This window comes from Onychostoma macrolepis, chromosome 10, assembly GCF_012432095.1.
Source record: "Onychostoma macrolepis isolate SWU-2019 chromosome 10, ASM1243209v1, whole genome shotgun sequence".
Lineage (NCBI taxonomy): Eukaryota > Metazoa > Chordata > Actinopteri > Cypriniformes > Cyprinidae > Onychostoma > Onychostoma macrolepis.
This window is the reverse complement of record NC_081164.1, coordinates 11,254,692-11,269,150: the sequence shown is the minus strand read 5'-3', so window position 1 is coordinate 11,269,150 and position 14,459 is coordinate 11,254,692. Positions and strand designations below refer to the sequence as shown.

The following is a 14,459-nucleotide window of genomic DNA, read 5'->3' as shown; positions in this document are numbered from 1 at the left end:
CATCCCTGCCATCGAACGGCCGACTGCTCAGGCAGGTGTGCTTGGTGGCACGTAGCGCCAAGTACGTGGCCTGCCGCAGTTCCTTCACAGCCTCCGGTGTGATGCCTTCTCCCTCGTCGAGCTCCTTCAATAGCTTCGCCTGGTAGGCCTGAAGCACTGCCATCGAGTGGAGCGTGGCCGCCGCCTGACCCACAGCCGAGTAAGATTTTCTGACTCGACACGGCTTTAACGGGAGGAGGGGGCGAGACTTCCAAGCTGCAGCCGAAATGTTCGAATTTCGGTGCGAAATGTTCAGCCAAAGTCTCTTCCACCGGCGGCATCGTTGCATAACCGCGGCGTTTGTGATGCATGCTGAAAACGTCGTCGTCATACAGCCCACAGCTGAAGGAGATTGTATTGTAGGCCTTCGGGGTGGGCCGTAGATCCTCGTCGGCGAAAACAACGGGCTCCACAAAGTTTCCACCAACCTCTTGCACTCGAGTGGTGGAGAGCGAGCGAAATGGAGAAAACTCCAGCGCAGCACCGTCCTCACGGTCCGGGTCGCATGTGTCACCCCAAGCCAATGCCTTGTGCGGCGCCTCGGCGGGGGTTGGAAGCGGGGGGGCGACCTCGGAGAAAACTTCTACCCTCGAGTGCAGAACTTTCAGTTGCAGGCTGTCACAGTGGGGACATGTTGACAGGCCGCTAAGCGCCGACTGCACGTGATGCAGGCCCAGGCACACAACGCACCTATCATGAGTGTCCTCCGCCATGATAAACTTGCTACACGGCTCCTTACATCTCCTATGACTCATCGCATCCACGAAGAGGAGTTAAACACTGCTCAAGAAAGAAAATATAACTGAGAACGCAGGATGCTTTCTAGGGCACAGAAAATTCACTTTCGCTTTCCTGAAGGAAATGAAATCTGAGCGAAATAGTGCGCGGCACGCAGGTATACTATGCTTGCGCATGCGTAAGGTGGTGCCAAGCGCTATTTGGCCAATAAGATTGGCGGGATGGTACAGGGCTTCAGACATTTATCACACCAAAGGGTGTTCCCATACGGTGACGTCACCGCAGCATTGAAGTGACCTATGAAAGGGAACAGGAAAGCACATGGTATGCATGATATTACGAAATCCTGTATATTGTTAAAATAACAAAGATAATTTTCACAAGTAATAGTTTTCTATCTTTATTTGATGTAACGTGGTTGAGTCGTTAAGCTTGACAATCACAATATCACAATATTAATAAGTTATAGTTATAAAAGAAGGTGGTAACTTGCCTATGTTTGCTCACAATGTTGTTCAGAAGAGTTATATGATGTCACTTCCTGTTAATAATGTCACATAAGGATCAGTTCATTATTTTTATGGGGGGAGAATGATTTGTGTAACGGGGTTGAGGGGTTACTGAGGTACGGAACTAAATAATATGATTTTAATAAACAATCATGAATTTACTTAGAAGAAAAAAAACATTACTATCAAAAAAAGCACAGATAGATATCCGGTTTCGTGAAATGACTCAAATATTTAAATGATGTATAAAAATATATCATTTGTTTGAGGAGATGTGCCATTTTTGTGAAATAATCAACACGTTTACTTAATAAATCTTTAACGTCTAAATAAATTTTTCAAGTCTAAAAAGTGAATTTGAATTTTTTTTAAAAACAGACTAATTAGTACTGGAAAAGGGACCTTAGAGAGAGGAACTACATACGTGCGGCCGACAGTATTCCGGAAGACGCATAGCGGCGGACTCGCACGTTCTTCGGAAGCGCAACACTTGTTCGTTTTGGAGGTTCAGCACTGGAAATGGTGGGTTATTTTGAATATATATTCTTTATTTAAAATGTTAAAGCAGAGTAAAAGTCTTATTGTTCACCTCATATATTAAATCTATATAGCGCTGTGGCTTTAAATAAGCCAATGAGCTGCTAAATAAGCCAATGTTTACTCTTCACATCATCATAAGCGGATTGATATAGGTCAGTTCACATCAGTCTTTCACATCATCAAAACTATCAAGATGATTTGGCTGAAAACATTGAGAACTCATAACAGGCGCCAAATGAAGCGGCAATTCGTATTGAACGCCCCTTATTTTCAGCGTGGTCTAACGTTATTGGTTTCTTACTAGTTTTAGCCTGTCTAACACACTTAGCCTATCTACATTGGTTGCCAGTTATAATCACATTGTAACTCTAAATATTCACTTATATGTATATGTGTGTGTGTATACACACACACACACACACACACACACACATATGTATATGTTTTAAATATAGTGTCTTTTGTGTCTGCAGAGCTCATGATTTTTTGCATTAAGTATCTCTGTCTTATCTTGGTTTCTGTAGATGAGTGGGGACTCAGACGGTAATAAAGAGTTCCATGAGCAGCTCCGTTTGCAGCAGCTGTATGGACAGAGGCGAGAGAGTGGAGAAGATCCATACACGTTTGTCGACCCAGAAGACGGCACTGTGTACGACTGGGACCATGAAAAGAGAGCATGGTTTCCAAAGGTCTCTCCTTATCAAACAAAATACTACATTTACTCAATAATTCTGTTGTCATAACCCAGTCAGAGCTAATGCACAGTAAGATCTGTATTAAAGTTCACGGTAACACTTTATTTTAAGGTCTCTTAACTAGTTGCTTATTAGCATGCATATTACTAGAATATTAGCCATTTATTAGTAGTAGTTAAGCACATATTAAATGCCTTATTCTACATCCCTAATCCTACCCAATACCTAAACTTAACAACTACCTTACTAACTATTAATAATCAGCAAATTAGGAATTTATTGAGGGAAAAGTCGTTGTTAATGGTGAATAAGTGTTCCCTATTTTAAAGTGTTACCAAGTTGACTTGTTATTTGTTTCTTTTTAGGTAAATGATGACTTCATCGCAGCATATCAAGCTAACTATGGATTCAACGAGGAAGGGGCCCCTGATCCAAATGCTGCGGTTCCTGTCACTGAATTTCTCCCTGCCAAACCAGAGGAGTCCAAGAAACCAGAAGAACCCAAGAAGCTGGAGGAGAGCTCAAACCAAGAAAAAACTAAGGAGGAAGCTCAGAAAGGAGAGAAAAGGAAAGCAGATCCAGGTTAGAAGTTATTCATTACCTTTTTTTTTTTTTTTTAATACCAAATATTGTAATTAGTGGTCGACTGATATTGTTTTTTTGACAGCCGATGGCAATATCTTGGAAGGCAGGGTGGCCGATATAAAATTATTTATTTTAATTAATATTTAAGAAATTTAAAATAATTTGAAAATGGATTAAAAAATAAATGTGTAAAATAAACATACTTATACTTTAGATTACAAATTTGTGAAAAAAAACTAAATATTTAATAAAAATACAATTAAAAAGGAAGTAAACACTGTAATCAACAGGCCACTCAGTATTCTGGGAAGTTTATATGCACTGGGAATCGTTTTTTTTTTTTTTTTCAAATAAAGCCAGGGTAACACTCATTTTACATACAGCACACAGTGAAAATGACATGAATTTGACAGTGGGCAAATGCATAAAGCACAGCGTAATTTGAAATCACGAGTTTAAAGTTTGTCGATCGCGCATCTCCAGTGAAGCTGAACTCCTGTCCGCATTCAGTTCACACAGACCGACCGTCACGCAGAAAACACGTGATCATACAGGATACAAATGCACACTTTATAAGATCTCACAGCTGGATTTGATTAAGTTTGCAAGGCTTGTGAAATTAAATGTTCATTAGTCATTCAAAGATTTGTTTAAATGATATAAATGCATATTTGCTGAATGCTGACAGCAAACGAGAAAGTATTATAATGTTTGCCTTTTTATTACTAATAATATAGAAGCAATCATTATAATACTTTTTGAATACATTTTAATTCCTTGTTTAACCGCTCTATCTGATTTTTAGACAGACTTCTGTCTGTATTAGACAGAACTGTGAACAACGACAGCAGACAAAATAGCGCTGTCAAAATAAAAGTTTGGCAAGCTGTCAAAATAAAAGTCGAATGCATCAGCCAAACAGGAAAAACTTATCGGCCGATATATCAGCCTTGGCGATTATATCGGTCGACCGCTAATTGTAATAATATTAACAAATAAACATTGTGTTTTGTGTTTTACAGGATGGTTTGAAGTTGAAAAGGACAAAAACACCAATGTTTATGTGACAGGTACATAATTTCCCCATTTTTAGATTACAGTAGATTTAGGGTGACCAGATGTCCCGTTTTTCCCGGGACAGTCCCGTATTTCAGCTCTATTTTTAGTGTCCTGACCTATTTTGTTTTGTCCCGTATTTCAAAATTTCTTTTAGACTGGGTGATCGGAGCGAGTAGTAGTAGTGTCACGCAAGAACAGCCAAAGGCAACTAAGCTTGTCGTAGAACAAAATTACCATCCAATCACAATTCGTTTTCGATTAACTTGCAGTAAGTGAAGACGGGATAGATAAGCGGAATCATGCTGAATGACACAACAGAAACTCCCAGTTCTGCGATCAGTTCTCCTTGTGCCTTAGTTGTCAAATACACACACAGCTGTCAAAATGTCCATTGTATAGAGTATCTCACGTAAATACAGTCGTTTATGACTTAAGTGAACGTCAACAGGTGGGTGAAAACCGGATATGTGTCAGTATATTACGTTCATTCGGTCTTAAAGGGACAGCAGCCTAATTAAATTCCTGTCTTTCTCATTAATGTTAATCAAACAACACGTTAAATAAATGTATACATGTTAAACCTACTGTATTAGAAAAACTAGTTTATTTAATATTCAATTTGTATCTATTCATTGCATCCCCCACACACCCCCCCATCCCATATCGAACCATGACAAATCTGGTCACCCAAAATAAATTACTATTTGTTTATAATTTTGATATGAAGTTGTTATCATGTTGTAAATGCTGGTGTGATTCCCTCTAGTGGCCATTTCGGTTTTTTAAATAACTTGGCTGGTTTAAATAAGTACTGACAATCCAAAGTTAGGCTCACAAAATATATTTCAGTGAATGTGTTTTTCTTCTAGGTCTTCCTCCAGACATAACTCCTGATGAGTTTGTGGAGTTCATGTCCAAATGTGGAATTATAATGCGTGATCCTGTCACAGAAGAGTATAAAATCAAGCTCTACAAGGACAAGGACGGAAACCAAAAAGGAGATGGACTTTGCTGCTACCTGAAGGTTGGTCATTGTAATCTTATGATTAAGTTTATTTATTTCTTGTGCTGTGCTGAAAATCTTAAATGAAATTGATTGATCGTAGGCCTCATTGATCTGTGCTTATGCATCTTAGTTGAGTTAAAGAGCATTTTATGTGGATATGTGTTTATTAAAAAAATAAGATGCATAAGCTCAGAGGTCTACAATCAGTCAGCGCCAAAAAGAAATGTAAAATATGTGCTAATCGAAAGAAAAGAAGTTCACTGTATAACAAGAAACTGACAGGCTTGGCCACAAGTGTAACACCGTAACAAAATTTGTTATACCCTGTGTGAGCAAAGTCAGTAAGTTTTAGTCCAATTTGATAACATTTAACTAGCATTTTCAGGAAAAAGAAAACCCTCGCTGGGTCTAAATGACCAGAACACAACATGAAAGTTATAGATATTCTATATACTGTATATACATATGTAAAATAAAAAGACTTACTTTACATTCAATGATATTTTACTATTATTCATATACTACTAAAATATTTATTAATATTTTGAATTAGATTTTTATGTCCATTTTAAATTTTGTTAGTTTTGGTAATTTTGATTTGTGCTTGCTTTTGTTATTTATTATGTTTATAAATTGTAGTAATTTAGTACTTCAAAGTAAACCTATTTTAGCTAGTTTTTCAGCTTTATTTTAAATTAACATTGTAAGCACTTCAACACTGTTTACATGTGTGTTTCTGTAATTTGTTGACAAATGATTTTATTATTTTATAATTCCTTGCAGAAAGAGTCAGTAGCTCTTGCCGTGCGGCTCTTGGATGAGACAGAGATTCGGGGCTACCAGCTGCATGTGGAGGAAGCGCAATTCGAGCTCAAAGGACAATATGATGCCAGCAAGAAGAAGAAAAAGAACAAAGAATACCGTAAAAGGCTCCAGCAGCAACAAAAGTAAGAACCTGTTCAGACTCACTCCTGCGGCTCTATATAGTTGATTTGGATGCATTGTGCAACAATGCTCTGTCTAATCAGCATATTTTTTGTGTTGCTGTAGCTATATTTTTGTAATTTATGATTAACAGGCAGCTGGACTGGAGACCGGAGAAAGCTGGGGAAGCTCGAAAAAGGCATGAAAAAGTCATCATCATCCAAAACATGTTTCATCCAAGTGACTTTGAGGCAAGAGTTAATCACAAAACACGCTGACACACCCACAAACACACTGGAACATACTACAGATGTTAGTGAATAGAAGACCATTTTGTTGGCTATACTTTACATTGAATGCCATCTGCATAAAAAAAGTGTCGTCTGACAGAGCTTTTGTCAAATATCTTTTGATGCAACTGAACCCAGACCTACAGAATTTCTCTTTACAGCTCAGAATAACTTCAGCCTCGTACTGGCATTCATGATTTATGAAGTTAATTACAGTAATGCTCTTGATTAGCAACAGCTTAGAGCTACGCCATTGTTTAGTTTCTCTGTAGCTGCGATGAACATCTCACAGCTGGTCTGTCTGCATTCCTGAAGTAGGTGCAACCTAAAGGGTCAGATGAGAGCAGGAATGCAGGTGTGGATCTGCAGTTCATGCATCGTCATGATTTCTGTGACTATTAATCGTGTTTAATGAATGAGCCTGATACTTAAATTATGTACGTGACGCAACTGTAAATAATATAGGCCTCCATTATAAATTATTTTGGTCTGAGACACTAACATTCAAATGTTTGGAGTCAGTAAGGTTTATTTTTATGAAGTTAATATTTTAATTTGACAGATAAACTCAACTCGGCAATTAAATGCTGTTTCTATGCATCATAGAATTTATGAGAAAATGTTTGTTTCAGGAAAAATATGAAGCAGCACAACTGTTTTAAGTTTTGGTAATAAGAGATGTTTCTTGAGCAGTGAATCGGCTTATTAGAATGGATCATGAGACACTAAAGACTTGTATTATGATTCACATTGTAGTAATATTTCACAATGTTTCTGTTTTTATCGTATTTGCTATATTTTGGATAAAATAAATGCAGCCTTGGTGAGCATGAGAGACTTGTAACTTTAAAAACCTTACCAGCCCTTTAAATAGTAATGTACACTGCCAGTTAAACCTTTGGCCACACCTGTTTCTGCATGTTAGAATAATAGCAAATAGAAGTATTGAAATTGACCACAAATATTAGACTAACCCTATCCATATTATATTACAGCTTCTTCAAATTTAGATCTAGATTTCAACTCAAAAAATCACAACAAAAATCAGTCCAACCTCATCCATTTCAGTTTTTTTAAATAAAATATTTATTTATTTATTTATTCATCCAGTTAGACACAGTTTATATTTGTCAAAGTTAATTTCAATCGTTTAACCATAAGTTTTTTGGGTCGCACTTTATTTTAAGGTCCAATTCTTGCTACTAACAAATCATTAACTACTTTTTGTCTCAAACTCCTAATCTGATGCTTATTAATAGTTAGTAGGTAGTTGTTAAGTTTAGGTATTGAGTAGGATTAGGGATGTAGAATATGGTCATGCAGAAAATGTGTACTAATAAACATCCAATATGTTAATAATTGGCATGCTAATAAGTAGCTAGTTAATAGTCCGAATTGGTCTCTATACTAAAGTGTTACCAGTTTAGTTTTTTTTTTTTTTAATTAATGAGCAATATAAATTAAGTCAAATGTGTTCATACTTTTGATTGACAATGTGTTAAAGAGCTGCACACCCTGTGTCTTCTGTAGGAGGATCCTTTGGTTCTGAATGAGTACAGAGAAGATCTACGGACTGAATGTGAGAAATTTGGGCAAGTGAAGAAGGTCATCATCTTTGATGTAAGTCCTCTACTGTCCGCAATTATTATAATACAACTAACTTGTATTTAAAGTCAGCGACCATTCAAATGTCTCTCTCCCTCTCTCTTCCATTTCTAACACTGTACTCTTTGCTTTTTTCCATGGAAATCAGAGGCACCCTGATGGAGTGGCATCTGTGGCTTTTAAAGAACCTGAAGAGGCGGACATGTGTCAGACGGCTCTGAATGGACGCTGGTTTGGTGGGAGGAAACTGTCAGCAGAGCTGTGGGATGGTGTAACTGACTACCAGGTAAAGTACTTGGCCTATTTAAAGCCATCGTGATTTGTTGTTTGCAATCCATTTTACTTCCTCAATCTGATATTTTCTGAATGAAACGGGATGTTTGAAGAGAGAAAATGTGGAGAGGGACATTAGTTTATCAATCAGGAGTTTGCTGAATCATGTAAAGCATGTTACTGTACAAACAAAACCAAATGCAGGTTTGCCAAAACAGTCCCTAAATGTTGTTTAAAACTATCCAATAGTCTAATGGTGTCATCAGAAAAGGAAAGTTATTACATTTTGAGTAAACGAAGACAGACACTCACAACAAAATGACTAAAAATTGATCATTTCTGTTCTCCTCTGCTTATTTTTCTTGGTCTAACATTTTGGCTCTGGACACCCAGGTTGAGGAAACCTCACGAGAACGAGAAGAGAGACTGAAAGCCTGGGGTTCTTTCCTGGGTGATGAGAGTGCGTCTGCCCAAGCTAAAGCGGACCCTTCAAAAGCAGCTGAACAACAAAATTCCAGCACACAAGCAGCAGCAGAACAGACTCGACAGGAGGAACATGCAAACAAAAGCACCGCAAAACCACAGGAGGGGAAAGATGAGAAGGAGGATGAGGAAGGAGGAGTAGCGTCGACCGATAGCAGTTTAGCAGGAAGTGATAATGAGGATGCGTAGATGTGGAGAGAAAAGAGGACTTGATTAATGTCTCTGGCTAAAACATTCTTCATGCTAATATAGTGTTTCCTTTTAATTGTTTATTCCCATGACATGTCTGCATTTCACCATATCCAAATATGGACGATATGGTGTGAGTTCCCCTTTGCTAATGTGTGTCATTGAATCAATTTCAACATCTGTTAATAGTTTTATAGTAAAAAAAAACATTTTGTGACCTCGTCATTGTTTCTTGCTTTCATGAAAAAGATGTTTATTAGTAACTTCACTCACAAAACAAGGTCTTTGGTATATATGGGAACAAAAAAACAAGCAGTTTCCTTAAGTGTAGTTCCATGTAAGCCTTAATGACAGCTGTGATTTTATCTGTGTGAGAGACCTTGTTCAACTCGCTCGGGTGCATTTTTCAGCACACATGTAAAGAAGAGCACCTCCTGCATGTAGTATCACATTTGTTTTGTTTTAGTATGATCGGTGGCTGGATGTTGGCTGGATTCAGTTTGGTAAGCAGTTTGGGGTTTTAAATTAAAACATTTGTAAAAGTCCTGTTTCAATTTGAGAAAGGAGTGCTTGAAGTATACGTAGGAACAGTACAACTTGTTTACCTTTAGTGTGAATTTAATTCTTTTGACTTTTTACCTATTTTTTATGTTGTATGTGTATTTCTAGAATTAACAAGAGCTTATTTCTATGAATTACAATTAAATTTGTTTTCCCCCTCAAGGATTTTGTATAGCCAGTTTGATAAGATTTTTCTTTTAAGCATTTTTGTTGGGTAAGGTTTAAATATTCTATCAAATAAATAATGTTTAAATATCAATCAACTGCCCTGCCATCTCAAGCTACTTTCATAAATTGTAGTATACGCTTCTTTTTATCTTTTTGTGTTGGTTAGATTTGTTTAATGTTGCTGAGAGAAGTCTTTTATGCTCGCAGAGGCTACTTGTATTGTGAAATACATACAATACAATTTAAAATAAGCGTTTTCTATTGTAATATATTTCAAAATGTAGATTATTCCTGTGAATTTTCAGCAGTCATTTATCAAATCTGCAGCGTCAGATTTGGTGCTTAAGAAACATTGTTTTTAATGTTGAAAACAGTTGTGCTGCTTAATATATGTGAAAACAACATTTTTACAGTTTAACAGTACAATCCTTGTACTCAAGGTTGTGAAATTACAAATGCTTGAGAAAATGTAATGCTAATATTTATATACATTTAATTGTTTAGTGTCTTGCAGAAAATCTGTGTATTATGGTTAATGTTGTAAGATACATAACATAAAGATAAAGTGTTAAGAAATTTTTAACGTCCTTAGAGAGTTCACTCCTTCAAAGAATCGTGTTATAGTGTTTCCTATTTTATTTATTTTAATGTATAGGATAGTAAATTGCTTTTCAGTGTAAAATATGAGAGAGAATAAAGACAAAATGTAAAAATAACCTATCTATGTTGTATTCCTAAGTCAGGATGATGTCAAACAGAGTGTTAAAGCACTTAGAGGAGTGTAAAGATCCTCCACAGCTCTTTACATACTATCAAGGCGACATCAACACTGCAGTGGATGAGCACTTCTCCCGTGCCCTGAATAAAGCAACCACACCAAAAGACCTCAGTACTAAAGCCAAGGACAGCAATAGGATTCCCAAATCTGGTGCGTTAATGTGCATCCATCTATCTATCTATCTATGTCTATCTATCTATCTAATGCATTTCTTATCCCAGATGTTCCCTCATCATCATGGGCTTCTTCTGGTCTGACATGGTCTAAGTCCACACACTCGTCCGGTTCCTCAAAGCTGTCTCAGTTGACAACCATGGAACCTCTATCCCAGGGAGTTATTGTGAATCCTTCAGTACTGTCATCATCTTCCTCCTCCTCGTCCTCCTCCTCGTCCCTCTGGCCATGTCCACCCAGACAAGGCACAGCCTTCGAACTGCCTCAAATACTCTACCAACAGCCCATGGCTGCTGAGAGCAGTGGCAGCTCTTACCTGAACCTGTTACAAATGGATCGGCCAACAGGGGGCATCATGATCTCGCCCTTCTCAAAATCAGAAACCAGACCAGAGTGGAATTCTGGGACGGCGTTTAAGGATGGAAGCAGGATCGGCCTAGATTCAGGTACTTATGCTATTTGCACACAAATGTATTTAATGCAGGGGCACATGAAATCAATTGTTAATAATGAACAGTCAGCTAGTAATTAACACAAACCAAGAAAAGGTGATTAGACTATTATCCTGAAGGGGTTTGAAACGAGAGAGCGTTGAGTCCGCGGTGTTATACGGGAGATATATAATGATCTGATGAACAGTATTGCCATGGACAACCGCTAAATGCTGCGATTGACCAATCAGAATCCAGTATTCCATAGAACTCGCTTACGAGGCACTATAAATTCACTATAAATTTATTATAGTGGATTTTTCGCAACAGTTAAAAAAGTGCGTTCTGTTTGATATAAAGTCATCTATTTAAAGGGATAGTTCACCCAAAAAAATGAAAATTCTGTCATCATTTACTCACCCTCAAGTTGTTCTTTTAGATTGATCATAAAAGAACATACTTTGAAGAATGTGGTTAACCAAATAGTTGCTGGTCCCCACTGACTCCCATAGTATGGAGAAGAAAAAATATATATATCATAGTTCATGAAATTTACACGTTTTGTCCATCAAGATCATCTTCACAAAACAATATAACTTTGATGGATTTTGATGCATAAATAAACGCGCCAGAACTGAAAAGCTAAACTTAGGCTATAAATGAACTACAGCACCACGGTCGCTCGCCTTCAACCACCACCAGACAACTGTTTCAAACTTATTTTTAACATGTTCAGTGAAAAGGATTTACTCTGTATATGAATTTTAGTCCACGCTACATGAAGCTTTTCATATGAACTGGAATAAATACAAAACTAGAGCCAAACTAAAACTGAAATGAGACAGTAATAAATAGTATAGTGAATAAATGAAATAATCTTAAATAAAGGAGATTTGAAAGCACGTATTTCTGTACATTTCGAAATAAGGTGCATTAAAAGTGAATAAATCCTTGATTAATATGAATATTTTAATTTAAAACGTATGTCCACATACTATTCAATCAAATTCTAGTGCATTTAATCTATTAAATAACAGCAGAGTGAGCGAGTTTTGGTGATATGGTAAGGTTAAACTTATTTTAGTGAACAAACTACCACATCAGCTCTCATTTTGTTAGGATTGGTACACAAAATGTTATTTTATCCTTGCTTCTAGGAAATCCTCAATCTATATGCTTTCTAACAGCTTCATGTGGCCGTAAACATTTAATTTTAACGTGGCTTTAAGCACTACCCTGCTAATAAAAACATTAGAAGCCCAATAGAAACCATCACAGAAATTCTAATGGTTTCCATTAAAATACCATTATAAACCATTATCTTTTTCCAGTAAAACCATTACAAAATTCCTTTTTGTAGTGTGTTTTGGGCATTTTCAATAAGTTTAACATCCCACCAATAGAATCCATCACATACCAGTAGACACCTTTATAGTTTCCATTAAAACCAATACAATTCCCATTATAACCATTACATTTTCTATTGTGTTTTGGGCAGGGTTCTATTGGTTTTTTCAGCAGGGTATGCATCATTAAAGTTTCACTTTCACCATGTAAAGCCGGTAAATGTGGTGTTTACATGGAAAAATCATATGAGTTTACCTCATGGCCTAAACGGAGTCTCCGTATCAGTAGGAAAGCAATAAAACGAGCATCTTCCATCCGAAGACTTGTGTTGCATTTCAGGGCAAAGCAAAAAACAAAAACATTGTCCAACAACAATATAAAATGCGGGAGACTATTCATTGGTTCTTCTACAATTAATTGAATTACAAATTCTACTACGACTGGAAAATACTGTAAATTGATAAACTGTTCTGTGTGATGACGTTGAATGTCTCCGACAGCGCCTGTAGTCCCATTTAGCAACTTGTTAGCAACCATCTTTTTTAAGAAACGTAACAGTTAAAACAAAAACACGAGTGGTGTGTAACTGGTGTGTTTTATGTCGTAGAATTAAACGTGAAAGTATCGTGTGCCTGTGTGAACCATGGACCTTATTTAAGTAAATGATGACAGAATTTGCATTTGTGGGTAAACTATCCCTTTAAGTCAAGTAATAGTAAGTCATCCAGGTACTTTTTTCTACTGTTTTATGAATACTGTGAAATGGGACACTCTATTTGTTTCACATACTTTTCTGTTTCGCCTACATATAGTAGAGAAGTATGCATATTCGGAATGCAGACTTACTTGCAGTGCATAAATGAAGTGTTTGGTTAGGTGGTGATAAATGATTTGTTTGTGATCATCTTGTGTTTTTCAGGTGTGCCTGTGACAGAAATCAATAAGGATTTGTACTGGTATTGAAGAAGCAATTTCTGGCTCTATGACGAAAATATATTTTCAGCAAAAGACTGTCTGTGTTTGCATTATTATGTAAGTTTAAGAATGCTGTGGTTTTCGGGCATCTTGAAGAGTGACTCAAACCATTATATTCATGGAGCCAGACATTCCTCAGCGATGAATGGCAGTTAATTGCTTGATTTAGCCGTCAACATGTGCATAAGCTATCTTGTAGAAGGACATAAGTGAGAATACCTGATTAGAAAGAGTTCACTTCTCTGAGCTGTTTAAAGGGTGAATGAGGAAGTAATGTCTATTTATATGATTTGTAATACAATAATAGTTTTACCAAACTTTCTTTGTGTAGTATTCTGTTTTGAAATGTAATATTATTACTATAGACCATAATTTTCGTAATGCAAAAACTATATAGCCATTGTCAAAAAATATATTCAATATTGTTGCTTTTTAAATGAAACTTTCTCTCTGAAAAGTTCCTCATACCTTGATGGATGAAAAACCCTTCAAAACCTCATCAACAAGTGTGCCGACTCTCTAGATCAGGTCACACAGAAGGCCAAGTAAAGCTGATGCAGTGGTGAAAGTGAACTGACATTAGCAAACCAAAAATAAATTTCTTTGAATGTTCAAATGATATTGGACTTCATCTTTACAAACCTGTTTGCAAAACCTGCTTTAAACATTTTCCCTCAAGCAGTGATGTATTTCCCTGTCACAAGCCCTCACTTTTGATGTATGAGTATGACAAAACAGCTAAAGGCTTTGTTTTTCATTTATACTTCATATTAATTAAATTTTTATTTCACCTCCTTGACTGTCTGTTGTTAGGTTGAGCTTAAAGCTTGTTTAATTCAGTTTTTAAAGACAATTACAAAACGATAAAGAAAAAGGTAAATTGCATTCTGTATCTCCTGCTCAAAGCATTTGATTTGCATTAAAGGAGACTTTTCTTTGAGGCTAAAGACTCAACTGTACGTCAAGACTGCCCACACATCTCTGCAAACTAACGTCACGTGCCTCTGTTTAAAAGTTTAGAAGTGGGAGACAGTGTCTGCTGAGCAACGGTGCCAAAGGGGGATTCGTCTCCCACTCAGTCATTTATAAA

General features: G+C 36.8%; 2 protein-coding genes across 3 annotated transcripts; both read left to right on the top strand.

Annotated features, from left to right (window-relative positions):
- The first annotated feature begins 1,664 nt into the window (after positions 1-1,664).
- htatsf1 (HIV-1 Tat specific factor 1) lies at positions 1,665-9,670 on the top strand. The gene is made up of 10 exons (XM_058790273.1): positions 1,665-1,808; positions 2,351-2,515; positions 2,887-3,103; positions 4,129-4,176; positions 5,035-5,189; positions 5,955-6,118; positions 6,250-6,346; positions 7,916-8,005; positions 8,139-8,276; positions 8,657-9,670. Exons 1-10 carry the CDS (start codon positions 1,806-1,808, stop codon positions 8,933-8,935), a joined length of 1,356 nt encoding a protein of 451 aa, XP_058646256.1. The 5' UTR covers positions 1,665-1,805; the 3' UTR covers positions 8,936-9,670.
- On the top strand, positions 9,318-14,168 carry si:ch73-52f15.5 (uncharacterized protein LOC100150557 homolog). Of its 2 annotated transcripts, none has more exons than XM_058790276.1 (4): positions 9,318-9,438; positions 10,404-10,592; positions 10,664-11,062; positions 13,314-14,168. In XM_058790276.1, exons 2-4 carry the CDS (start codon positions 10,409-10,411, stop codon positions 13,355-13,357), a joined length of 627 nt encoding a protein of 208 aa, XP_058646259.1. In that variant the 5' UTR covers positions 9,318-9,438; positions 10,404-10,408; the 3' UTR covers positions 13,358-14,168. The 2 variants fall into 2 exon arrangements, with proteins under 2 accessions (XP_058646259.1, XP_058646260.1); XM_058790277.1 differs by having other exon boundaries at positions 9,407-9,438; positions 10,408-10,592.
- The last annotated feature ends 291 nt before the right edge of the window (positions 14,169-14,459 follow it).

Bases quoted from the DNA above. Each gene is read 5' to 3' on its own strand.
- htatsf1 (XM_058790273.1), top strand. The intron at 2,516-2,886 runs GTCTCTCCTTAT...GTTTCTTTTTAG, and splicing joins AGAGAGCATGGTTTCCAAAG to GTAAATGATGACTTCATCGC. The intron at 6,347-7,915 runs GCAAGAGTTAAT...TGTCTTCTGTAG, and splicing joins TTCATCCAAGTGACTTTGAG to GAGGATCCTTTGGTTCTGAA.
- si:ch73-52f15.5 (XM_058790276.1), top strand. From the start codon at position 10,409: ATGATGTCAAACAGAGTGTTAAAGCACTTAGAGGAGTGTAAAGATCCT. The intron at 10,593-10,663 runs GTGCGTTAATGT...TTCTTATCCCAG, and splicing joins CAATAGGATTCCCAAATCTG to ATGTTCCCTCATCATCATGG. The intron at 11,063-13,313 runs GTACTTATGCTA...TGTGTTTTTCAG, and splicing joins CAGGATCGGCCTAGATTCAG to GTGTGCCTGTGACAGAAATC.